This window comes from Lotus japonicus, chromosome 5, assembly GCF_012489685.1.
Source record: "Lotus japonicus ecotype B-129 chromosome 5, LjGifu_v1.2".
NCBI lineage: Eukaryota > Viridiplantae > Streptophyta > Magnoliopsida > Fabales > Fabaceae > Lotus > Lotus japonicus.
Window position 1 is genome coordinate 48943435 of NC_080045.1, and position 24997 is coordinate 48968431.

The window sequence follows — 24997 nt, forward strand, 5'->3', positions numbered from 1 at the left end:
AATAAACAATTCAATTTATATAATGATAGCTTTTATTTTTGAATATGAAAAAAATTACAATTAGTAATTAATATAAAGAAAAATATAAAAGTTTATCAATAACTAATTAATATTTTTATTAACATATAGGTCAAGTCTGAACCGAAACTAATTAATATTCGTATTAATGTATAGGTCAAGTGAATTTTTTTGACATTCTAACATTAATACGTAATACATTTGTTATATATGAAAAATAGTAATCATTTTAATTCATTATTTTTAAATATTCATCAAATTGTGATTAATAACTTAAATTATAGAAAATTAAAATAATTAATTTTAATATATGAGATATTGAAATTTTTTACAATTAGTTATAAATATAAAAGATTATTAACTAATAATTAATATTTTTATTAATGTAAAGGTCAAGTCAATTAAACTAATTATTATTTTTATTTAAATTTATTCTAAAGATGTGGTTACTAATTAAAATTAAAAATATATTAATATTTATTTTTATCTATTTTTATAATATTTTTCTACAAAAAATTTTCATAATTAATGTTATGCTAAATTAATTTAAATATTTAACAATTTAATATTTTATTATTTAATAACATTTTATATCATTGAGGGCATTTTCCTTTTTTTAATATAAGATGGTTACTTACACTGACAGTTGTAAGGTGGAAATCTTTAAATTAATGTACACCAGAAAAATGTTTTGACATCATTCAGCAAAACAGAAAGCCTTGATTCATGATATAAATTCCACAGGGCTGAATAACAAACAAGTTCATATTACGAGCTTCAATGGGGATAGTGAAACCGATTTTATCACCAGTTCAAACACACAGCAGCCATTGGAACTCTCCATCAATCTCCTCCTTCTCAACCAATAAGTCCTTGTCTTTTCCCCAACTCAAGTGCATTCTTCATCCCCCACAATCCACCGTCCACTCCAAACTAGGTAATAGAATACTACCCCAGAACACTAAATTTTATTGTCTTATATCTCAATTTAGTTTAGAGTTTAAACCATTTATATTCTTGAGCGAGACAACAATGTTCGTGTCGGTTAGTATCATTACAAATGATATTACTCTTCATATAAAATATTTACCTTCATCACAGTAATTCGAATTCGAGATTTTTATAAAGCAATATTGTAATGTCATGATTAAATTTTTTTTTTAAATAAATATGAAAATCAGATTAAATTTAAAGTGATAAGTTTACTGATATTTAACTACAGTGTACTAATTGTATAACAGAAACAAAGGACATTATTGTATAACAGATACAACTTTGTTTAGGAGTGTGAGTAATCATTCATTCATTGTTGTGTTGTCACAGTGATATCAGAAGAAGCAATGCAGAGTAGCACTTCAAAGCTGGTTCGTTTCCCATTGTTGAAGAATGACAATTACACAGCCAGCACCATTCCATGGAGGTTTCCTTCCGATGATCCACACATTCCCACTCCGACAGAGTTATCTTGGATTAATCTCCTTCTCAATACCATCCCCTCCTTCAAGTATGTTCTTTTTCTTTCTCAAAACAAAAATGGGGTGTGCTTCAAATTTCATTATTCGTAGCCTATCTTTATCCTTTTTAAAAAAATGGGGTGTGACTCAAATTTCTGTATCCAATTATAACTCATGAAAAGTTCGATTTTTTATTCTTAAAAAAGCTTAAACTTCAGCATTAGTAGACTGACTTAGGGCATCATTTCAATTCCTCTGTATTTCATAAAGTAAATTAAAGAGCACAGCGTAGTTTCTGGTTCTTATATGATTGCAAGGACTATTGTATTAATGTAGCCATTACCTATTATTCGTAGAATTTGGATTAGACCTAACTCTATCGCAAAAGGTAGATAGTTTGGGGGTGAGGGTTTCTCTACTATTTATAAGGACTATTAGGTCATATCACTGGTTAATGTGACTTCTCTAACACACCCCCTCACGCCGAGAGCTAGACATTTGGAGTGTGAAATTTGAATGAGTGAACATCTGTGCGCGACCCATATGGGTATTGGGTAGTCTTTAATAAGCAAATCTAGTGTATGTTCTTATACCATATTAGAATTCAGATTAGGCTTAATTCTACCCCAAAAGCCTAACCTGAAAGAGTTTTAGTGAAATGTTGTTCTTACATTATTGCAAGGAATATTATTTCTACGTTTTTTGCATCAATTTTTAGTTTTTCTTTGATACAGGAAGCGTGCTGAGAGTGATACCTCTGTTCCTGATGCTGCAAATAAAGCAGAAATATTTGCTCAAAGGTGGTCTTTTACTATTTCACTCTTCCTTTTTGTCCCATTTCAGAGGTCTTTTTTGCATGAGAAACCTATGCTTTTTAGGCTATGTTTGAATACCTCAGCAGTGCAAACAGGACTCTTCTTATGAATTTAAATGAAAGTCTGTTCACTTTGTACTCATTTCGTTTCAAAACACACACTTCTTTAATAATAACATGGCAATACTTCTGAAAATTAGAATGGCATATAGTTTCTTATGGATCTCAGACTTGTATTATTCTTTAGCCTCCTCTTTTTGTATTGAGTTATGTAATCCATATAATTCAAATTGTTGTTAACTGCAATATTGCATCTTCTGTTGTTGCATTTCCTGTAAACAGGTATGCTAAAATCCTTGAAGATTTCAAGAAAGATCCTGCAAGTCAAGGCGGGCCTCCTGATGTCCTTGTATGTTCTCACAAGTCACCACAATCCAATTTCCATCTCCCAAGAACAAAATAATAAAATAAAAAGATAACAAATTAAAACACAAAATGTTTGTTACATGTCTAACTAACTATCCCCTTGTGTTTCCCTCTATTTCTCATTTTGTTTGTTTTTTCTTGGTGCTGGGGGTTGGTTTTAGTTTCTATGCAGACTTCGTGAGCAAGAACTTAGAGAATTGGGATTCATAGACATCTTTAAGAAAGTCAAGGTAAGCTTAACTGTGTACAATCTGGTGTTCAGTCTTCTATGTGTTAAATGCTAATACTATTAAGCTAAAATATTGAAGAAAAGCATGTCAATATCTGATTATAGGGGTTGAAGTAATGTAATATGCATGGAGACTATAGAGAAATTTAACTACATTCTTTTTATAATTCTGTTGGCCAGAGTTCTACTTTTATTAGCCAAAGTTGAAGAAATTTAGCTCTACTACTTTTCAATTCCAATAAGGGATGGAGTGGTATCATGATTATCATTGAACCATGCAGTTTTATTTTGTCTAAGATTTGTAATTCCTCTATGATTGAATACAACAGGAGGAAGAGAATGCAAAGGCCATTGCCCTATTTGAGAGTGTTGTTCGCCTTAATGATGCCATTGAAGATGAAGGAAAGCGGGTTGAAAATCTAATGAGAGGGATTTTGGCAGGGAACATATTTGATCTTGGTTCTGCCCATGTAGGTTGATTTTCTATATGTAATTTTGTTCACTTCTGGTGTTAATGATGATAGCTGACAATCAATTAAATAAATGAACTGAACCTCAGTAAAATAATTCTCACAAACTGAAAATGAGCTAAGTTAAGAAATTAACCGAACTGTATGCACAGTTGGTTCAATACTCCACCAACATATAGTGTGGCTTCTTTAGAATATGATGATCATTCACTACCCTCAATTAGCATTTGGTAGTACTCTTATGTAGTTGATAGTTGCATTTACCTGATCTCCGATCTATCATCTGTGTGGGAATCATACTTCATATTGAATTTTTGTTGCCAACTTGATGAAGACTGTTTGTTGTTATTAGAATTAAGTGCCAAAGTTTGCAGAATTACAACAAGTTCTAGTTTATGGATTATCATTTTCTTCCTTCAATTTCTTAGCTTGCAGAGGTTTTCTCTAAGGATGGAATGTCCTTTTCGTCTACTTGTCAAAATCTTATCTCTCGACCATGGGTTATTGATGACCTTGACACTTTCAAAATGAAATGGAGCAAGAATTCCTGGAGAAAGGCAAGTTTCCATTGCTATAGAAACATACAATATTATGATGCATTTGATGTTTTCTGGCATATCTTGTGCAGCAGTATCATCCTGATCAATTTGTTTATCATGACAGGTTATCATATTTGTTGATAACTCAGGCGCCGATATCATTTTGGGTATTTTGCCATTTGCGAGGGAGCTTCTTCGCCGTGGGGTTCAGGTATGGACCAATGTGTTGTATTACTTAGAATTTATTTTGCATGGTAAGGAATTTAGAAGAACTGCAGATTTTGTTAATCTATTTTAAGTACTTTAAAGTAGAGTAATTGTTACTTGTTTTAGTTGTGATAGTATTTGTCCATTTTAAAGTTTTGTGAAATTGAAGGTTATTTTCATGTGCTTTTCTTATGGATGTCTTGTTCTTATGAATGTAGGTTGTACTGGCTGCTAATGACTTACCCTCCATAAATGATATAACTTACCCTGAGCTACTTGAAATTATATCAACGGTAAGGAGAGTTAGGTTTGGCAAATTTTTGCTATGATGACCAAGTTCTTTCCTAACACTGTTATATTAGTTACCAGTTAAAGGATGAAGAAGGAGGTCTCATGGGTGTTAGCACTTCAAATCTTGTAATTGCCAACTCTGGAAATGGTTTACCTGTAAGAAAATCATCTTAGTACTTCTGGTAGATTTATATATGATGATTACATTACATGTTTCATTCTTGTTTTGTTCAATGGATTGCAGGGCATTGATCTTAATAAGGTGTCAGAGGAGATTGCTTTCCATGCAAATGATGCAGATCTTGTCATCTTAGAAGGGATGGTAAGTTCTTCCTTTGACATTATATGCTTTCTGTTTGGTTAGACAAGTTGCATGCTCCTGCAGTTGGGTTGGGAAAGTTGAAAGCTCTAGCATATTTGGATAGCTTCTCTTTAACAGAGTCAATTTTGAAACCCGGAAGCTACTCATAGAAGCTTTTCTCGAAAATTGATTTTGGCTTTAGAACCAATTCAGTGTCCTAAATTGATGCTTCATTAAACACTAACCAATTTCTTTTGACAGGGTCGTGGAATTGAAACAAATCTTTTTGCTGAATTTAAATGTGATTCCCTTAAGATTGCTATGGTAATGCATTTTTTTAATGTGATTCCCTGAATTTAATTGTGAAAATTTGAATACTGATGATTCTATTCTTACTTCTTTTTCCTTTCTTGCCATTTGCCCATTTCTTTTTACAGGTGAAGCATCCTGAGGTTGCAGAATTTCTCGGATCCCGTTTATATGACTGTGTGATCAAATACATTGAAGTTTAGAGCTTACAATTAAGGCTGATTCTTTACTCTGCTGATACTACATTTGCAATTTTTAGGTCCAATGGTCCATTATTTCAGCAGCATATCTATTACAATATAATAAATTTGAAGAGTGAAATGAGAATAAATTTTGAGTAGTCTTGCAATACTGAATACTTAATATTCTCTCTCATAGTATTTTCTTTTTTGTTACATCTTGGAATAGAATTCTCTCTCATAGTATATCAGTTCTTTTCTTTTTTTCACTCTCAAAAAATTTAAAAGAAAAATAAAAACTAACCATAAAAAAAGTGACATTGTTTTAAGTTGTAGCAGGCCTAGTACACACTACCATAAGCCTGAAAAGATTGCCCATTTCTTAAACATTCTAATTGGCCTAGTGTTACTTTCTGGCAATTTTTTATCATGAGCATCAAATTCTGTTTAGGGTTAAATATGTTTTGACTTTGACTTATATACCTGAATCTGAATCTAAAATTTTCCTGAAAAAGAAATAACTACTTTTTATCCTTGAGCAGTTTTGTTTGATTTAAATTAGTCCCTTTTTACCAAAAAATAAAATAAAATTAGCAATTATGATATCACAAAGCATATTTGACATATTTTTTACTCAATAATTAGTTCAGGTTATAGTCTTAATCAGATATAAGTGTCTAAACGTAATTTTCACATTAGTTTTAGTTCTTGAAAGTTCTGTCCAATCATTTGTGGTCATTCTCCTCCTTCCTCTTCCTCTTCCCCCCTCCTTTCCAGCCACCACCCAATCTCCACCCCTGCCACCTCCCCAACCCCCACCTTCTCCTCCTCCCCGCCTTGCTTCCCTCTTCTCCCCTTTCTTAGAGAGCCAAGATGAAGACCCCTTTCTTTACGCCACAAGCAACCCAGATTGGATTCTGCGGCAATGTTTCATTTTCTGCTAAAAACTTATGAGTATACCTCAATAAGTTTTAATGAGCAATCTTTGAAGGATAAGTACTCCTTTTCCTTTAAGCGTAAACATTGGCTCCAAAAATTATCTGAAGAACTTTTACACTTCAAAACAGTTGAGAATGAAAGTGTGAGTTTATAGGTTAGAAGATAACTAGTTCAAGAAAATATAAGAGAACACACCTAGGTACATACCCAATATCTTTGAAGTTTTGCTCAACATTTGGTTTACAAACATATTATTAAACACTACATTAGTGAACACTAGTAACACCCACGACACATATAGTTTGTGGTTGTCATGTTTCTGACCGTTACAAATTACAGAATGTATAAAAAAATTAGGTTGTTTGTAGTTAGAAACTGTTATACATTGCGAGCGTTGGCAAAAATCCTGTAGACCCACAGTGATTGGTTTATTGTGGGAGTGAAACAAACAAATCTTGGTTTTTATTTTATATAAATAATCAAGATTAAAAATCACTAATGAAAATATAAGCATTTTAAAAAGTAATATGTTTATGTTTTGATTTTGACTGTTGTGATCGATAGTATTAAATTATTAATGTCTACTTTAATTACTCACTATAAACTATGATTGTCACATTATTCTAATGAAAAAAGAAACACAAAATCATAGTTAAAAGTTAAAACTCCCATGTTCAATCTCATAAACCAAAGCATATAGGAGAACAATGTCAAAATATGTTGATTGACAAGTGCTTTTGCCCCTAATTTCTTTGTTTCCTGCTGCCCATGATGTCTCCAAACGAAGATCCTAGAGATACATGCATGCTGAAGTACATGGCAATGGTACCGGATAAGGTACCATGCTTTGCTCATGAATGCGGTATGCTGACCCATAAAAACGTGTCCCCTCCATGGATACACCCAAAAACCATTCAACAAGAATTTATATGCCCACAACTTGTTCATGCTTCAGTCAATTTTTTATGGTCCAAGCCCCACGTTCACACATTCACTAATTTCATTTCAATGTTATTGGATATTCTTTGAATAAGCAAGCCATGAAAAAGTAAATGCAATATTTTGAAATTCAGTTGGATATACAAAAAAAAAACCAAGGAAATTTATGTTGAACACTTCACATAATTATAAGGATCCACCAATTATTTGCATCATCTTCGATCACCAGCAGAATCAGACAAATGTGGAGCATTTTGTAATGCAAAGAAATCAGAGACCAGTGGACAGAAAATTAATTCATAGGGTTTCCTCCTTGTTAACAATGTTCATGGTAGGGGGAGCAACTAGATGTGATCTATATATCTTTGTTTGCTTTCCCTAGTGCAGGAAGAATCAAACAGCACTTAGCTTCTTAATTAAATTACAATCGCCAGCTAACTCTATCTTATGAAGATCAGTGTTTGGCGTTGTTGGCATGTCTCTAGGGCCAATCAATTCCATCTAATTTGTTTAGATTTCTTTTCTTTAACATATAAACCTAGCTAGAAAAGTTGGTGTTTGCACGTGCAAAACCGTGGTTTTAAGCGTAGGTGGAAGACTGTGAACATATTATTTTTGTAAATTATGTATGCGCTTAAGAGTTTATTTCACTTCTTCGACTAGAATTGGATGATATTAAGTCAGATCTTACTCATCTTCTCTCACTTTTAAGCCTTTCAGATCTTATTTTTCTTTCTTTTATCTAGACAATATTCATTTTTTGAAATTATTTTTACATATAATTTCAATACACATATTCAATTTTTTATCTTTTATTTTATTAAATTTCATTATATCAAACATAATTTTATTTAACAATAATCTAAACAACTCCACATGTGTATAAATCAATTAATATAATTAGTATTTTCTATAAAAAGAAGAGATACATAATTAGTTTGAGTATAAGAGATACTAACTAACTCATACTTGTGTTAACATTGAAAGTGAAAATAAATAAAAATCCAAAAATGTGTTTGTCTCTTTATAATATTATTTATATGTTTGAATAAACTAAATCGTATACATTAATATATATGTGTCTAGCTTAGTGTAGGAGGTTCAATTTCTATTCGGAGCATTTTTTACATCCTTTTTTTCGAAAATGAAAATTAAATGGTGTAAACAGGACTTGAACCCAGAACTAATGGAAAAATTTATTCATGTGCGCACCGCAGTGTGCTAAGTGGTGTAGGTTATCTGATAATATATATTAACTTTACCACTTGGTTATAAGAAAAATATGCATAGTATCTAAATGAAAATAATAAACATGAGGGGGCGGCAACACCGGTGAACTACCCATGTCCTCCGCCTCTGTTTCATGTTATAGTTCAATCCTTGTCCATCATTGAATTTTCATCTCTCTTCAATACTTAACCCATAACCATAACTCTTTCTATCATCATCTTTAATACATCTCACTTGGTCCAAATATTTGATTTTCTTTGTCTGCTTTTTGCAAGCTTATATATTTTTCGTTCTCTGTTTTTTTATTCCAAGATCTCTATAAAACGCCTTATAAGATTTGTGTTGAGCCAATGATATAAGGTCATCTTTTAGTATTATAGAGTTATTTTATTTTATTAAATATGTCAATGTACGTACGTAGTCTCTTTATTGCTGTTTAGTCATAATTTGCATTTTTAGCATTAAGGATTTTTTTATTAATTTTCATCTATTTTACCTGTTTTACTAAAGTGACATGATTTCTTGTTTGAGCTCGTTCTCTTTGCATATACATTTTCTTGACAATTCGAATGATCATATTGAAAAACATATTAAAGTTTCAGTCCGATCCAACAGTGAACGAATTTGCACGAGCCATTTTACGGATGGTCTCAGAATTGACAGCTTGCAGGTCAAGAAATGATGTAGTTTTTGGATGTTGGCCGCTTCTGTGCCAAGACTAGGCGTATATAGTTGTGCCCATGCTGTGTCAGAAAATTATAAAAAACAGTTTCTGTGATCAAATTCGGTACTTTTGACATCTCAGAGAGCTGGAGACACATCTAAAGGCATCTTGGAGGATGCTTAGAGAGGATTTGTGGAGCTCTACTAGAGTTTTCATGTCTTCTTCTTGGTTTATTTTCATGTGTGGTTGAGCTTTCCTTGTACTAGGGCTGGCGTAATTAACCATTTTCTTTGTTTTAATTCTGTTTCAATTATATATATATATTTTTCTTATTTTTAATGAATCTCTTCTTTATTATTATTTACATCTGAGTGCACGTGATTGTTTTACTATTTCTAACGCAATTGAGAAAATTGTTTTGAAGTATACCTAAGAAGTGATTGTTGCACTTACTCATTTAACATTACATCCGGATGGCGATGAAACGGCCCTAGCTCATCTGACACTGTACTTGAGCCATAAACCATGTTGCTTTAATTTTGGGCTATATGATGTAGCATTAACACAAATTTGTCGTGTTGGGTCTACATACTAACAATGTTCGCTAGTATTGCCTTAATTATCAAAAACCTAACACAATCTTCCTCCTTTATTTGGGCTCTACGTGCTAAAACTACAATATAGCTGCGATCAATCAACTACTTAAAAAAAAAACTGGATGTGAAGCTACTTACGTATTTCCCAAATAAAAAGGAATTTGGATTAAACAACTAAAGCATCTTAACTTTCCATCCATCTAAAAGCCAATCTTGTTAAGAAATACTTTTTTATGGGATGTACCAGTATCCAGGAAGCTCACCTAAGTTCCATTTGGTCAACAGAAATATTGATGAAATCAATTAGTATATATAGTTACTTTGTTTCTGTTTGTCATGGACTAAAGAATCCAAATATGTGTGTCATGACTCATGTGTGCATTTGTCGTCAAATCTCAAATCTCAATTTTTTTTTCATGGAAAATTTATAATTTATTTTTTTCCAGCTAACCTTGTCTAACAGAAGGAAATCAGCAAACAAGGGAAGAATTTGTGATAGTGTTTTATCATCATTTAAATAATAACTTATTGTACCAAAAATAATGAATATTTTGAATACGCCTACCCAAGTTATTGTTTTTTTATGCACATGGAATCGATCAAGCTTTGTTTTCTTGGTATATACATGCATCATCATATATTTTTCTATGTCATGACTCATGAGCTTAGTTAGGATGACACTTGTCCAGTTGTCCCACCATGTGTCCAGTGAGATCCCTTGGATTGCTTCTATATATATAACTGCAAGAACCAAACCTAAGGCATTCATCACTTGCACCAATCAAAATCCTCTTCTATCCAAAAAAGTCTTCTCTCAAAGTCCTCTTCCATTAAAGTGAATCATGGCTTGCTGGTCTGCAGAAAATGCCACAAAGGCCTATCTCAACACTTTGAAAATGGTGAGTTATAGCCTGATCAGATCAGCTTATTTTTCGTCAGATTCAATTGCTTGCTTGCAGCTATTATTGAATGTCTATCTTCAGAATCTTAATGTATATAGTATTTAATTTGTGTTCTTTCTTTCAGGGTCAAAAGGCAAAAGAGCCAAATGTAGCTGAGTTCATATCAGCACTAGCTGCTGGAAACAATGCACAACTTATGGTTGTGGCATGTGCTTCTGCAGCAGACTCCAACACACTAGCCTTGGTTGCTGCTGCTCATCAAACTGGTGGAAAAGTCATTTGCATTGTGAGTGGACATGAAGAACTCAATGCCTCCAAAATTGCACTGGGAGTTGCTTCTCATCATGTTCAATTCATGGTTGGAGAAGCTCAGAAACTGCTTCTATCAGATAAATTTGTAGCAGCAGATTTTTTGGTCATTGACTGTAACCTTGAGAATCATGAAGAGATTCTGAAAGCAGTTCAAGAGGGTAGTAGGGAGAAAAATGGCACAGTGGTTGTGGGATACAATGCATTTAGCTGCAGAGGATCTTGGTTGTCATCATGTGGATCAAAAACAAAAACTCAGCTTCTGCCTATAGGAGAAGGGCTTCTGGTAACAAGATTTGGAGTAAGTGACAATAGTCCCAAACATGGTAGCAGAATGGGGAAGATGAAGAGCCGTTGGGTTGTTAAAGTGGATAAATGCACAGGGGAGGAACATGTGTTTAGGGTCAGATTTCCTCATGGGAAAGTGATTCAAGCTTAATCAAATTGTTGTTAACTTGTGCACAAACAAGACTAGATTATTAGCCCCATCCAACTTCCTCTCTTGGCAAAAGTGATGGAGTGCTAGATTTTGCTTCTATTGAGAATCACTAGGAGTTAGTCTTATTTTTGTAATGTATATAGCAAATTATAAATATATGTTGAATTTATTGGACAGACTTGTTATGCTTTGCAAATGTTTACCAATGAACAGAAATTATAGACTCCTGGTCAAATCAAATTGTCACTTTCCTTTTGGCCATAACTGAATGCCTTTCTGAAATTTCTCAAGGGTTCAAGGAATTTGAAGTCACAAGGGCATGTAAATTTTAGAAATCTCTATTTAGAAGGGTTTTTGCAGGAATTGAAAGGGAAGATTAAAGAAAAGATTGATTATTTCAAAAGAGTATAAATACTATTTCCAATAGAATAATCAAATTCTAGATCTCTCATCATAGGGGTCCAAAGCCCGGGTAAAGGAAGAGGGTTGTGTTAGGTCTTCTGCAGCCAACGTAAAACTAGTCAATATCTTTAATATAGATTTGTCAAACTAACGAACACATAAATACATTTTTATTAATATTATTGAGAATCAATTTCAGACCTCTTCCTCAAATCCAATTCTACCTGAGCACTTGAGCTAGGCCTCTTCCTTACCAGAAAGTAATAGCAGGGGAAAAAGTTCATCTAAGATCACATCAACAAATAAGCTGCCAGCTTCTTGTCATAGTTTTCTTCCAAGCCAAGATTTGGTTAATTTATTCTTTCAAATTTATGCAAAAAGAGCATTCTTAGTAACTGTAAAACTTCTTCACTCAAATTATTAGATTTGATGTTCTTTTCCACCCTTTTCACTGTTTCCAAAAATCTGTCTATAAACTGAGCCTGGATTATTTAGTTAAACCCAAAGGCAGACACTAAGACGTGTTTCGCTAACATCCATTTACACTGATGTAAACAAACATTCACAAAGATTTAAAGCTAAAAAATCAACGAAACTCTTCTTATAAATTATATTGAAAGTTCGTTCACGCGGCGGTACTCAATTGATATTCAAACCCTCAACAAGTGCATGTGAGTTGTGACCATTGAGCATTCACGTGAAGGAGATGCAACCAAAACGGTCCCTGTTGTATTATCAGCAATGTTTGTGCAGACAACACGCTGTCCACACAACAAGAGTACCTTAAACTCAGTTGTTTAGTGCCCACTCTAATTCATTTAAAATCACTTTGGCCAAACTGCTAACAGTTCTAACGTGGGGTTTGTGTGGTTTTGTCTCTGTAAATTGCAACAAAAGCCTTGGTATAATGCTGGCTGATTAGTTGGATTGTACCATCAGGTAAGTGTGTCAGAATTCATTAATAACTTGTTTACTTAGAACTTAACAACAGCTATCCATGCCAACATGTTTTGGGAATCACTTCCAGCATTAACATGTGTCATGTGAGCTTAACAAGACTTGTCTTCTGATATTGTAACGATTGATTAGTATAACAAGACTTGTCTTCTAATCAACTTGCAATATAAAATATCAAAATAAAACAAATATTGATGCTATTTATACTTTTATTATTATTTTTAAAAATAATAGAATTGCTTGGAAGTTTGAAGGCCCATGGACTGGATGGCTTTAATGATCTCTTCTTCAAGAGCCATTGGGTACAATCAAGGATGGACTTTGTAAGGTACAGTATTTTAGCATTGGATATTTGAATCCTTAGCTTCTGATATCAATGAAATTCTGGCAACTCTTTGTACCTATGATCTGTGCCCATGAATGTGTTGCTCAATACAGGCCCATTAGTTGTTGCAACTTTGCCATAAATTAATTTCCAGAATCAAGGTGACTAGACTAAAAGGGTAGATGGGCAAGCTTATATCTCCAATCAAAGTGCATTTGTAGGGGGAAGACTAATCCAGGACAACATCTTGATTGCTGGGAGGTGTTTCATAGTCTAAAGAATAAGGAAAGGATGTGTAGGAACTATGTTGCTATTAAACTTGATATGTGAGCAAGACAATTGATCATGTGGAGTTGGATTTACTTGAGAGGGTACTCCTAGGGCTTATGGTTTTCATAGAAGATGAGTCTCCCTCATTATGAATCTGGTTAGAGGTGTGTCCTACTTACAAGCTCAAAATTGATGGATTTACATCTAGAAAACTGACCCCACAGATTTTAACTATCAGAATCTAGCATACTTGGCAAAGCAAGTCTTAAAATGAGGATGATTAAGTCCGGACTCCAACATTTTGAAAGGCTTGGGTTGGGACCAGCAATAATGATTGAAGATGTACCAAAAAGAAACCTTTAAAGTGAAATTTTTTACTTTGTAAAACTTGTGAGTTAGACCCCACACCTGTGAATGATCATTCCTTCTTTGGTAAAAATAACTCTATAGTGCAAAAGCTTTCTAGGGAATATGGTAAAGATAGGAAAATTAATGATCCTAATTCAGAGTTGTACAGTACAGTTAGTGGGAAAATTATGTGTATGTTCGGATATTAGTTGATTGCAGCGTTGATAGGTTTTTAACTCATAAGACGATATTCTTTCACTTTTTGTCTTAAAGTGAATGCTAATATCCGTTTGCACCGGTGCCAACGGTATCCAAAAATAGCTAAATTCCTTGTACCTTTAAAAATGACATTCAACATAGTAACATGTGATTTGAGGAGAGCAATGCCCCTTTTCTAATCTACAACATAACAGGCATTCACATTAAAGCAAGTCCTTGGACAAGGATACAGAACAATCTCATTCCCTAAAAGTTCAGTTCACCACCAAGAGTAGTTAGTACTAACTTCTCATCTCATCACCCACTCACCACCACAAAGGCCACTGTGGGGATCAAGGGAGAAGTAATTCAATCATTAAAATCAGAGACAGCTACTACAGTTGCCTAGTTCTTGAACAATGGCTTCCATGGATGGCCTCTCAAAAGGAGAGTCATGGGAGCAAAGCAAAGCTATTTTTACTAGTTTAGCTGCCTCATATTCAAAGAATCTGCCATGGAGATTCGGGTCAATAAATTCGTTGAACCTGAAGGATTCTGCAGCAAGCCTTATTGAGCTAGTTATCTTCTGCTTCCCTGAAAGAATCTGGAAAACCAGCACCCCAAAGGCATAAACATCACTTGTCTCGGTAAATCGGCCAGTGTTTGTGTATTCAGGAGCAAGGTAACCTTTTGCTGCACTAGCCTTAAGTGCAGAGAAGACAATGTCATTAGTGAGAAGCTTGTAGAGACCAGAATCTGCCAGCAATGGATTGTTACGTTGATCAATGAGAACCTTGTCAGCTGAGATGTTTTGGTGCACAATAACTGGTTTGTTTACTTTGTATGCATGTAAATATGCCATACCTGATTAAGAAAACAATGTTTTAGTAAAATATAACTTCAAATTACATTCAGTAATACAAAGATCAAATGTCTATTACTAGTCACTGCATTGTATATTTTGATATCTTAAAAATTGACGTAGCATGTTTGGATCAGCTTATTTTTCCTCAGAATCACCTCTGGGACCCAGAAGCTTCTTCCCAGATTGATTTTGAATTTGGAATCAATTGTAAAAGGATTTCCAAACATGCTACTAGTGTCAAAAGTTATAAGAAAGTGATTTGGTAAAAAGGAAGGATAGAAGGGTAACCTTTAGCAATCCCTTTCACAATAGAAACTCTAGTGGACCATTCAAGGACTTCTCCATCACCTTCCTCAATATCTAGAAAGCTTGACAGGTTTCCATTAGAAACAAAATCATAAATCAGAAAGCATTCACCTCTTCCCCTTGAACAGCAAAAACCTCTCAACCTCACCAAATTATCATTCCTCAGTGAGGTCAAAATGTTCAATCCCTTTAAAAACTCAGCCTCATCAGACTTGCAACTAGTTTTACTAATGCTCTTCACAGCAACCACAGATCCATCTCTTAAAACCCCTTTGTATGTTGCACTGAAGTTACTCTTGCCCAGCAAATTCAACTCTGAGAAATATTGAGTAGTTGACTCCACTTCTTCCAAGTGGAACCTGGAACTCTGGAACATATCTTTGCTACCCCCATTGAAACTCAAACTCCTATAATCAGCCAAAGGGTCCCATCCAGAAGAGTACTCAAGGCTAACCAAAGGAGATCCATTTTTCCTGTATATTCCCTTGGCTTCATCAATACTTGGATGGCTATCAGAGCCATGAAAAGAACTTCCAAGCTTTTGTTTTCGCCGGCGATATAGCATGAAGGTTAAACCACCAATTGCAGACATTGCAATTATTACCACAAGTACGCCAATAGCAACTGATGTGGCTTTTTTGGATTTTGATGAATTAAGGCACTGAGTTCCATTGCAAGGTAACTCCACATTTGCAGTTTCTGGGATATCTCTTGTTGATGCTCCATAAGGTTCAGGTCTTCTTGCATTGACATGTTCTGAACCATTGCAAGTTTTCAAGGATGGAAACCCAACTCCACATAATCCCAGATTGTCTTCATACAAAAATCCAGCATCTAGTCTCTCAAGAGCTACATTTAACAAAGAAAAAGCAAATAAAAAAACAATCTAGAATGAGCAAAACATATTACTGAGTTCATGTTTGGATACATAGTGGAAGATAACGGTGAAACTAAAATCACGGTGGACAGATGCAACTTCCCTTAGCTTTTGCAGCTGTGTCCACCATGATTTTGACCGCACCGTGTTTTTCACCGTATATCCAATCATGCATAAAATTGAAAGAACCAACAAAATTGAATATCTCCAGTAACATTATTATTACCAGAAGGTACATTCCCAGAAAGTGTATTGTTGTGAACATCCAGAACTTTCAGTGAAGGAGCATCAGCTAGGCTAGTGGGAATGGAACCAAAAAGATTATTAGAGCTCAAATCTACCCTCACCAGCATACCCAAATCACCCAGACTAGCAGGGATAGCACCAGTTAACTGGTTTGACTGCAAAGCAACAACACTAAGCTTTTCCAAAGCACCAAGCTGTGTAGGTATGCTTCCTGTTAACTGATTGTAACAAAGCTGCAAAACTGCAAACCAAGTGAAAAGGGGAAAAATAAGAAAGTTGCCAAGTTTGGACCACCAAAAAAGCATTATACCTGATCAAAGCTGAAAATATCAATAGGTAAGTAAAACTGAATTCAAAAGCAAGATGCAACAATATTTGGGAATAAGTGGAAGAGAGCACATAAAAATGGTACAATTAGTAAACACAATGATGGAAACCCAAAACAGAAAATAGAACTGAAGGAATGAAACAGTAATCAGGATTGTTTATTGATGAATTGGAAATCGTTACAGAGAAGGAAAAAGCCTTTCCTAAACTGACCAGAGCCAAGCTCCTATAGGAAGCTATTGCTTCCTACTCATTACTACACGCTCAATGATTTCAGAATGCCTTCCCTACCTCTCACTACCTTCCTTATATTATGGAATGGATTACAATCCTACCTCCCCTCTCTCTCGCCAGCTCACCAGCTGTGCTGTTAGTTAGTTACTACTCCCTTTGTCCCTTTTGCCCCTTCTAGAGTATACCTTCCACTCTTTGGGCTTCGACCCCACATGGGCTAATGACTCACTTGGGCCAGCTGCTGGATCATAGTTCCTAATAATGCCGCCGTCTGAACTCACAACCTTGTCCCCAAGGTTGAAGTTTGGGTATAAACTCATGATGGTGAGGGCATCCTCCCAGGTAGCCTCCTCAGCAGTTTTGCCTTGCCATTTAATTAGTAGCTGCTGAATGGTGTCACCCTGCAACTTCACCAGGCGAGTGGCTAAAACAGTGGCGGGTGTGTCCTTGTCATCACACTCGCCCTCCAATTGATCTGGCAAATCTGCTTCTGCAGAGTAGTCCCCAATCGCCTTCTTGAGCAATGACACATGAAACACAGGATGAACTCGCGATCCTTCTGGTAAACGTAACCTGTAAGCCACCGCACCCACACGAGCCACGATAGGATAAGGCCCATAGTATCGGGCTGCCAGCTTTGCATGAACCCGGGTTACTACAGATTGTTGACGATGTGCGCGAAGCTTCACAAAGACCCATTCCCCGACAGTAAATGATTTTTCAACCCGCTTAGTGTCAGCTTGTGACTTCATTCGACCCTGGGCTCGCAAGAGTTGTGCCTTCAACTGGCGCAGAACCTCATCTCGATCAACCAATTCACGTTGCACTGCGTCAACCCTGGTCTCGCCGAGTCCCCAACGTGTGATTGCTGGGGGTTTGCGTCCATAAACAACCTCGAACGGGGTCATATGTGTGGCTGAGTGGTAAGATGTATTGAACCAATACTCAGCCCAATGGATCCAAGTTGCCCACGTTTTAGGTTGATCAGCCGAAAAACAACGCAAATACGTTTCCAAACAGCGATTTACGACTTCCGTTTGTCCATCCGATTCGGGGTGGTACGCGGAACTCATATTCAACTGTGTGCCCTGCAACCGGAAAAGCTCTTTCCAGAAATGACTCATAAATACTGGGTCCCGGTCGCTCACAATGGTTGAGGGAACTCCATGCAAACGTATGACTTCTTTGGCAAACAATTCAGCGATGCTCTTCGCAGTATAGGGGTGCTTCAGCGGAATGAAGTGACAGAATTTGGATAGGCGATCCACGACCACTAGCACTGCCTCGTATCCCCTGGATTTAGGTAGGCCAGTTATGAAATCAATCGAGAGATCTTCCCACACCTGATTTGGGATGGGTAGAGGCTGCAGCAAGCCTGCGGGCGATGAGGCCATGTACTTTTGTCTTTGGCATGTATCACAGCTACGAACAAACTCTTGCACCGTGTTCTTCATGCCTACCCAATAGATGTTGGCCGCGAGCCGCCGATAGGTGCGGAGAAATCCGGAGTGCCCGCCATGTGGGGTGGCATGAAATTCCTTTAACATCTGTGGAATTAGAGAGGAAGTATGTGACAAAACCAGCCTCCCTTTGTACAACAGAATCCCCTGCTGTAGACTGAATTCCGGATGAGTTGATGGGTCATTTTGTAACTCCATGATCACATGCTTAAGTTTTGCATCCTGCTGAACCTCTGTTGCTATCAACTGGTGATCTTCCCAGCGCGGGTACGTGCACACGGTCCTGATCTCACCATATTCCCCAACGCGCGATAGCGCATCTGCTCCCTTATTTAACTTCCCAGGTTTATAAACGATATCAAAGTCATACCCCAATAGCTTCGCGGCCCAATTCTGTTGTTCCCCAGTAATAATCTTTTGATGGAGCAACTCTTTAAGACTCTTCTGATCAGTAGACACCAGAAATTTCCGTCCCAATAAGTAAGGACGCCAATGCTGTATCGCCAAAGCTACTGCCATAAGCTCTTTCTCATAGGCGGACTTAGCGAGGTTCCGTGGTCCTAAGGCCTTGCTATAGTATGCTATGGGTTTCTTGTCTTGCATCAAAATCGCCCCGAGGCCACACCCTGACGCATCACACTCAATTAGGAATTCTTTCTCAAAATCTGGAAGTGCCAAAACAGGGGCCGTTGTGAGCTTCCCTTTTAGAGTTTCAAATGCATTTTGTGCTGCAGCTCCCCACTGAAAAGCATCTTTCTTTGTCAAATCTGTGAGTGGCCTTGCTATTTTCCCATAATCCCGAATAAATTTCCTGTAGTAACCGGTTAATCCAAGAAAACCTCTCACCCCTTTTACATTCTTGGGCACGGGCCAACTCTTGACACTCGCCACCTTGCTAGGATCAACCGCCACTCCCTGTGCTGAAATCAGGTGCCCCAAGTATTCCACTGAGTCTTGCGCAAACTGACATTTCTTCTTGTTTGCTGTCAAGTGTTGCTGTTGGAGGAGTTGTAAGACCTTCTCAAGATGCAATAGGTGCTTTTCCCAATCGCTGCTATACACTAGAATATCATCAAAAAATACAAGCACTCCCTTCCGGAGCATGGGACGAAAAACTGCGTTCATCAAACTCTGAAACGTCGATGGTGCGTTCATGAGACCGAACGGCATTACGAGGAATTCGTAGTGCCCTTCATGGGTACGAAATGCCGTTTTATGCACATCCTCTGCCCTTACGCGAACCTGATGATACCCCGACTTGAGATCAAGCTTTGAGAAAAATTTAGCACCATTCAACTCATCGAGCAGCTCTTCAATTACAGGAATGGGAAACTTATCAGGGACTGTTACCTTATTGAGTGCGCGGTAATCCACGCACATACGCCATGACTGGTCCTTCTTCTTGACCAAGAGCACTGGACTGGAGTAAGCGCTTGAGCTATGTCGTATGATGCCGGCTGACAACATCTCCTGAACCTGCCTTTCAATTTCATTTTTATGGGTATGGGAATAACGATATGGTCTGACGTTGACTGGTCCCTGCCCTTCCTTTATGTTGATACAATGCTCTTTGCCTCGACTCGGGGGTAGCCCCTCCTGAGCTTCAAACACACTGTCATACTCTTGCAACAACTTCTGCAAGCTTTCCTGTTGCGCTGCCTCTAGATGCTGACCTTTGGGAACCTCATGCCGGTGCTCCAAGAGTCCAAACGCTAGCTTGCTGTCAAGGTCAGACCTTCTCAGGATGCTTTGCAACGCCCCCATGGAACTTACGCCAGCACTAAGACCCTGTAGCCTTACCCACTGTGTGCCGTGCCAGAAACTCATAGTATGCTTTCCCCAATTAGCAATTGTATCTCCCAACGTCTTGAGCCATTCAATTCCTAGCACAATATCAGGGCCTCCCAGATCAAACAAATGGGGTGTGCACGAGAACTTGTAATCCCCAATCTCCAGGTCAAGCTCCTTACACTTACCTCTGGTGTGAGTCTGGAAACCATCTCCCAACTTGATGGACATCCGTGGAGTGTCTTCCACTTCCCAGCTCATTCGTTGCACAACCTTGTGGTCAACGAAATTATGAGTGGCTCCGCTGTCGACTAACACGAGCACGGGCACCCCTCGCACTTTTCCTTGTAGCCTCATGGTTTGTGGCGGTTCACCATGGTCGACGAGATTGCACAAACTCATTATACTTAGCTCACCATCGACCTCGTCTTCCATCTCGTTCATCTCTACGGCGAGAATGTTCCCATCGCCGGCGTCGTCGTCGCCGTCTTCGACGAGCAGCACTCGGAGTTGGCGATCGGGGCATTTGTGCATTGGGTGGAAAGGGCCTCCACATTTGAAGCACTGACCCTTTTGTTTCCGATCCAATAATTCATGATAAGTGAGATGGGAGAATCCCCTGTCACGTGGACCGGCCCTCCTAGCTTCTGTTGTTGCCTTGGGGTCTCCTTTTGGGCCACCAAAAACTGGTTTATTAGTAGTCGCGGGCCCATTATCCTTAGCGCCTTTGACCCAGACCCAATCGGTGCTTCCCGGGCGACTCGGCCCCGGGCGATCGCCAGTCCGAAAACCCGCTCCACCAATCCTCGAACTACGGTTATAACCCGACCCGGCTTCACCCCTTACTTCCTTCTCCACCGCCCGGGCGATCAAGAGCAATCTTGAGCGGTTCACTCCGCCCATCGCCACCAAGCTCCTCGCCTTTCCCCGTATCTCTTCTTTCAGACCATGCAAGAAGTATCCCTGGTATTGCTTCTCAGGTAATTTTGGGATTTGGGCCGTCAAATATTCGAACTCGGTAATGTACTCCTCCACCGTACCTTTCTGACGCAACTCAGTCAATTGCTCGTACACGTCACCGTCGCCGTGACCGCCATAACGCTCCAAAAGAGCTTGACGCAACTTCTCCCACGTCAGGGGAGCTTCTGATTCGAACAAAGAGTTGTAAAAATGGATGGTGGGTCCATCCATGCTGAGCTGAGCGAGGCTCACCTTGACCTCCGGTGAAGTCTCTTGCACACGGAAATACACCTCCGCGCGTGAGATCCAGCCCGCCGGGTCTCTCCCGTCGAAGATCGGCAACTCTACCTTCTTTACTGACTGGCGAAACTCCGCCAACGCATCGCCGTGTAGAGGTTGCGTTCGTGGTCCTCCTTCGTTCGCTTCAGGTTGCTCAGGAACCTCAGCGCTTGAGCTTTCTCCCTTGTCTCGGTTTGCACTTGCATCTTCCCTGTGTGACATTTTTCCTAACGATCGTTCCATCATCGCAATCAACGATGCAGGAAGATCCTTCATCGCCGTCGTAACAGCTACCAGCGACGTTCGCATCTCAGCGAGCTCGCCTTCAAGAGCATCAAGCTTTGCTTCCATCGAGTTTGTCGTGTGTTTGGATTTTCTGGGTGGCATTCACTGGTTCCGGCGAATCAATCCGGCAGGTCGGACCAATTTGATGGAAACCCAAAACAGAAAATAGAACTGAAGGAATGAAACAGTAATCAGGATTGTTTATTGATGAATTGGAAATCGTTACAGAGAAGGAAAAAGCCTTTCCTAAACTGACCAGAGCCAAGCTCCTATAGGAAGCTATTGCTTCCTACTCATTACTACACGCTCAATGATTTCAGAATGCCTTCCCTACCTCTCACTACCTTCCTTATATTATGGAATGGATTACAATCCTACCTCCCCTCTCTCTCGCCAGCTCACCAGCTGTGCTGTTAGTTAGTTACTACTCCCTTTGTCCCTTTTGCCCCTTCTAGAGTATACCTTCCACTCTTTGGGCTTCGACCCCACATGGGCTAATGACTCACTTGGGCCAGCTGCTGGATCATAGTTCCTAATACACAACCAGGTTCAAATCTTTAGGTGAAACCCATGTCTAAAACAGCATTTTAAGTGTACAAGAAGAAAAAAGAAACAAACTTTCAACACAGCAAATTTTGAAGAAACACAAAGACAGTTTAGAATAAAAGTTTCAAACATGTTCAACAGAATCACAGATTATACCTTGCAAGCTCTCCATTCTGCCAATCTCAGGAGGGATTTCCCCAGAAAGATGATTCACATTCAAATACAAATCACTAAGCTTAGTCAAGTTTGCAACTTCTCTTGGTATCTCTCCATTCAAAGAGTTATAATGCAAGTAGAGTCCTGTCAAGTGCTTGAGCTCAGCAATGGCTGGTGAAAGCTTCCCTGGAAGCCCTTTTCCCTGCAAAGAAATATTTGCAACCTGACCCTTCTCATTGCATGCCACTCCTTCAAAAGATCCACCACATGGGTTACTATTGATAGTCCAGGAGCGTAGATGATGGCCTTCTGGATCCAAACTAGCTTTCATGTCTATGAGTGCTCTTAGCTCTGCATTCCCATGTACCCATGTTGGATTTAAGAGGAAAAACAGGAGAGGGAAGAGAAGAAGTGATGCTGAAAACCCCATTTTCAGTTCAGAATGGTTTAGGATTCAAGAGAGATTGGTTTTCACACTTGAACTCTAGAGCAACAAGTTGTGGTTTTTGAACTCAAAGCTATGTAACGCTTTGTTTCTCAAGCAAAGAGAGTTTGGTCAATGTTACAAACAAGACATGTGTCACAGGTAAGGAAAGTCAGGTACTAAAGGGAACGGGGGAAAACCATAAATGAAAGGCAGTAGCAACTGTTTCATGACATGTTGGACACTTTCAAAAACTTAGAGCATCTCCAATGCATAGTTGATATGGTTAGATTTCCCAATAATAATTTTACAATTAATAAGGTTAATTTGAGACGCGCTGCTACTTGAATTTAAGTCCGGCTTAATTTTATCCTAAAAATTTCAATGACCATGTGAAATATGATTTTATATCACATTTCTCAAGTATGTGGCCCATGTGGCATGACCACGTTAATTTAATGAGCTGACATGGCCATGTCACATGGGCCACCGGAGCTCCGGCGTTGACCCACAGCTCCGGAAGGACCAAAACCAAATCTTTGGGCAAAGGTTAGGGACTAAAACTCACCTTTACTCCGACGAGGGACGAAAACCAAGCATTTAGTAAAGGTTAGAGACCAAAAACTTATTTAAGCCTATAATCAAACAATGACTAAAAAATGATTTTAAAGTGTTAGATTGTGAATAGAAACCAGAACTATGGTGGAGAAAGCACTGAAAATTGCTAGAAGAAATGAAAGATGAACAAATTCAATAAAAATCGAACCCACAATATGTGTTACTAAAAACAATCCCACATTTTTCTTAACATCACATTCACATCATCCTAGTTCCCTAGTAGTAATTTCATAGTCCTGCCAAACCAATATAGTAATAACAATGTACGTCTACTACCCACGTGGGTCGTTTGGTAGCAGATTCAAATTCAAATTCAAATTCCCTGTCATTCGGTCCACAGTAACTACGCCCAAACGTGTCTTCAACTCTGCAAATACCAAAATAAAAAGGAAAATCCCCCCACACTTTAATGAGAACAAAAATAGTTGAACTGATCGATACGATGCATGTGATTATTGTTTTAAAACTTTGAACCATTACCATTTTCACAGGACACAAATATCAAAAATATGTTGGATTTCTATCTCAGAAATCCATTGAACACAATTGATTATCACAATCAATGCTAGATTTAGGAACAATCAACACAAGAAAGAAAGAATGAATCTTGAAGTAAACGTAGGAAAGATCAGAAACTCTGATTGAATGAAGAAGATGAATATTATTGATACACTGCACTCACACACAGTGAGTGCCTTTTATTCATTACATGAGGATCACAATTAACAACATACAGACTCTGAAGGACCAACTAATAAACTCTCTAAAAACACAAGGACCTAATCTGAATTACCACTAATTCCAACACTCCCCCTTAATTCAGAATACTCTCAGCAGATACAATCTTCAGCTTCTTACACAAAGCTGCAAACCTCTCAGGCCTTAATGGCTTTGTAAACATATCTGCAAGCTGGTCCTCAGTTGGACAATGAACCAACTCTAGTTTTCCTCTTGTGACTTGGTCCCTCAAGAAATGAAAACGAGTCTCTATATGCTTACTTCTTCCATGAGCCACAGGATGCTTGGCAAGATCAATAGCTGACTTATTGTCAACCAGCAACTTCATAATTCCAGAAGTTCTCAGTCCAATTTCCTCCATCAATGTGTTAATCCATAGAGCTTGACAAGCACCAAATGAAGCTGCAACATACTCAGCTTCACAAGATGAAAGTGCTACTATTGGCTGCTTCTTGGAACACCACGAGATTGGTGCATCACCACACAAAAACACATAGCCTGTAGTACTTTTCCTATCATCTTTGTCTCCACTCCAGTCACTGTCGACATAACCTGTGACTTCCTTCTTCACATTGTAAGCCTTTCCTGGAAACAACACACCATGACTAAGGGTTCCTTTAATGTATCTAAGTATCCTCTTGGCAGCTAGATAATGAGACTCTTTAGGATTCTCCATAAACTTGCTCACAAGTCCCACACCATAGCTAATTTCAGGTCTACTACAACACAGATACCTTAAAGAACCCACTAGTTGCTTGAACAATGTAGAATCAACTGACTTCCCAGTATCTGCCTTAGTCAGAACAGTACCACACTCCACTGGAGAAGTCACAGCATTACATTCAGCTAGATTAAACCTCCTCAATACCTCAGCCGCATACTTCCTTTGGCTCATGAAAATTCCTTGCTTAGTCCTGAGAAATTCAATTCCCAAGAAAAATGAAAGCTCTCCCATGTCACTCATTTCAAATTCAGATTCCATCTTCCCCTTAAATTCAACTATCTCATCTTCACTGCTCCCAGTAACCAAGAGATCATCCACATATAGACACACTATGATCATTCCAGTGTTCTTTGATCTCTTGACATATACACCATGCTCAGAGATGCATTTTACAAATCCCAACTGATTC

At 38.0% G+C, this 24997-nt stretch overlaps 3 protein-coding genes across 3 annotated transcripts; 2 read left to right on the plus strand and 1 right to left on the minus strand.

Annotated features, from left to right (window-relative positions):
* The first annotated feature begins 740 nt into the window (after window positions 1-740).
* Window positions 741-5414, plus strand: LOC130720210 (damage-control phosphatase At2g17340-like). Its single transcript, XM_057570832.1, has 13 exons — window positions 741-955; window positions 1342-1522; window positions 2207-2272; window positions 2629-2695; window positions 2874-2942; window positions 3271-3411; window positions 3840-3968; window positions 4075-4161; window positions 4376-4450; window positions 4527-4604; window positions 4693-4770; window positions 5011-5073; window positions 5187-5414. Exons 1-13 carry the CDS (start codon window positions 799-801, stop codon window positions 5259-5261), a joined length of 1266 nt encoding a protein of 421 aa, XP_057426815.1. The 5' UTR covers window positions 741-798; the 3' UTR covers window positions 5262-5414.
* A 4935-nt stretch (window positions 5415-10349) lies between these two features.
* On the plus strand, window positions 10350-11433 carry LOC130720211 (uncharacterized). Its single transcript, XM_057570833.1, has 2 exons — window positions 10350-10504; window positions 10632-11433. The coding sequence occupies exons 1-2, from the start codon at window positions 10448-10450 to the stop codon at window positions 11253-11255; spliced, it is 681 nt and encodes a 226-aa protein (XP_057426816.1). The 5' UTR covers window positions 10350-10447; the 3' UTR covers window positions 11256-11433.
* Window positions 11434-13902: 2469 nt separating this feature from the next.
* LOC130717394 (MDIS1-interacting receptor like kinase 2-like) lies at window positions 13903-22776 on the minus strand. The gene is made up of 4 exons (XM_057567614.1): window positions 22085-22776; window positions 16030-16290; window positions 14909-15775; window positions 13903-14619 (listed from the first exon to the last, which is right to left on the minus strand). The coding sequence occupies exons 1-4, from the start codon at window positions 22512-22514 to the stop codon at window positions 14138-14140; spliced, it is 2040 nt and encodes a 679-aa protein (XP_057423597.1). The 5' UTR covers window positions 22515-22776; the 3' UTR covers window positions 13903-14137.
* Between the last annotated feature and the right edge of the window lie 2221 nt (window positions 22777-24997).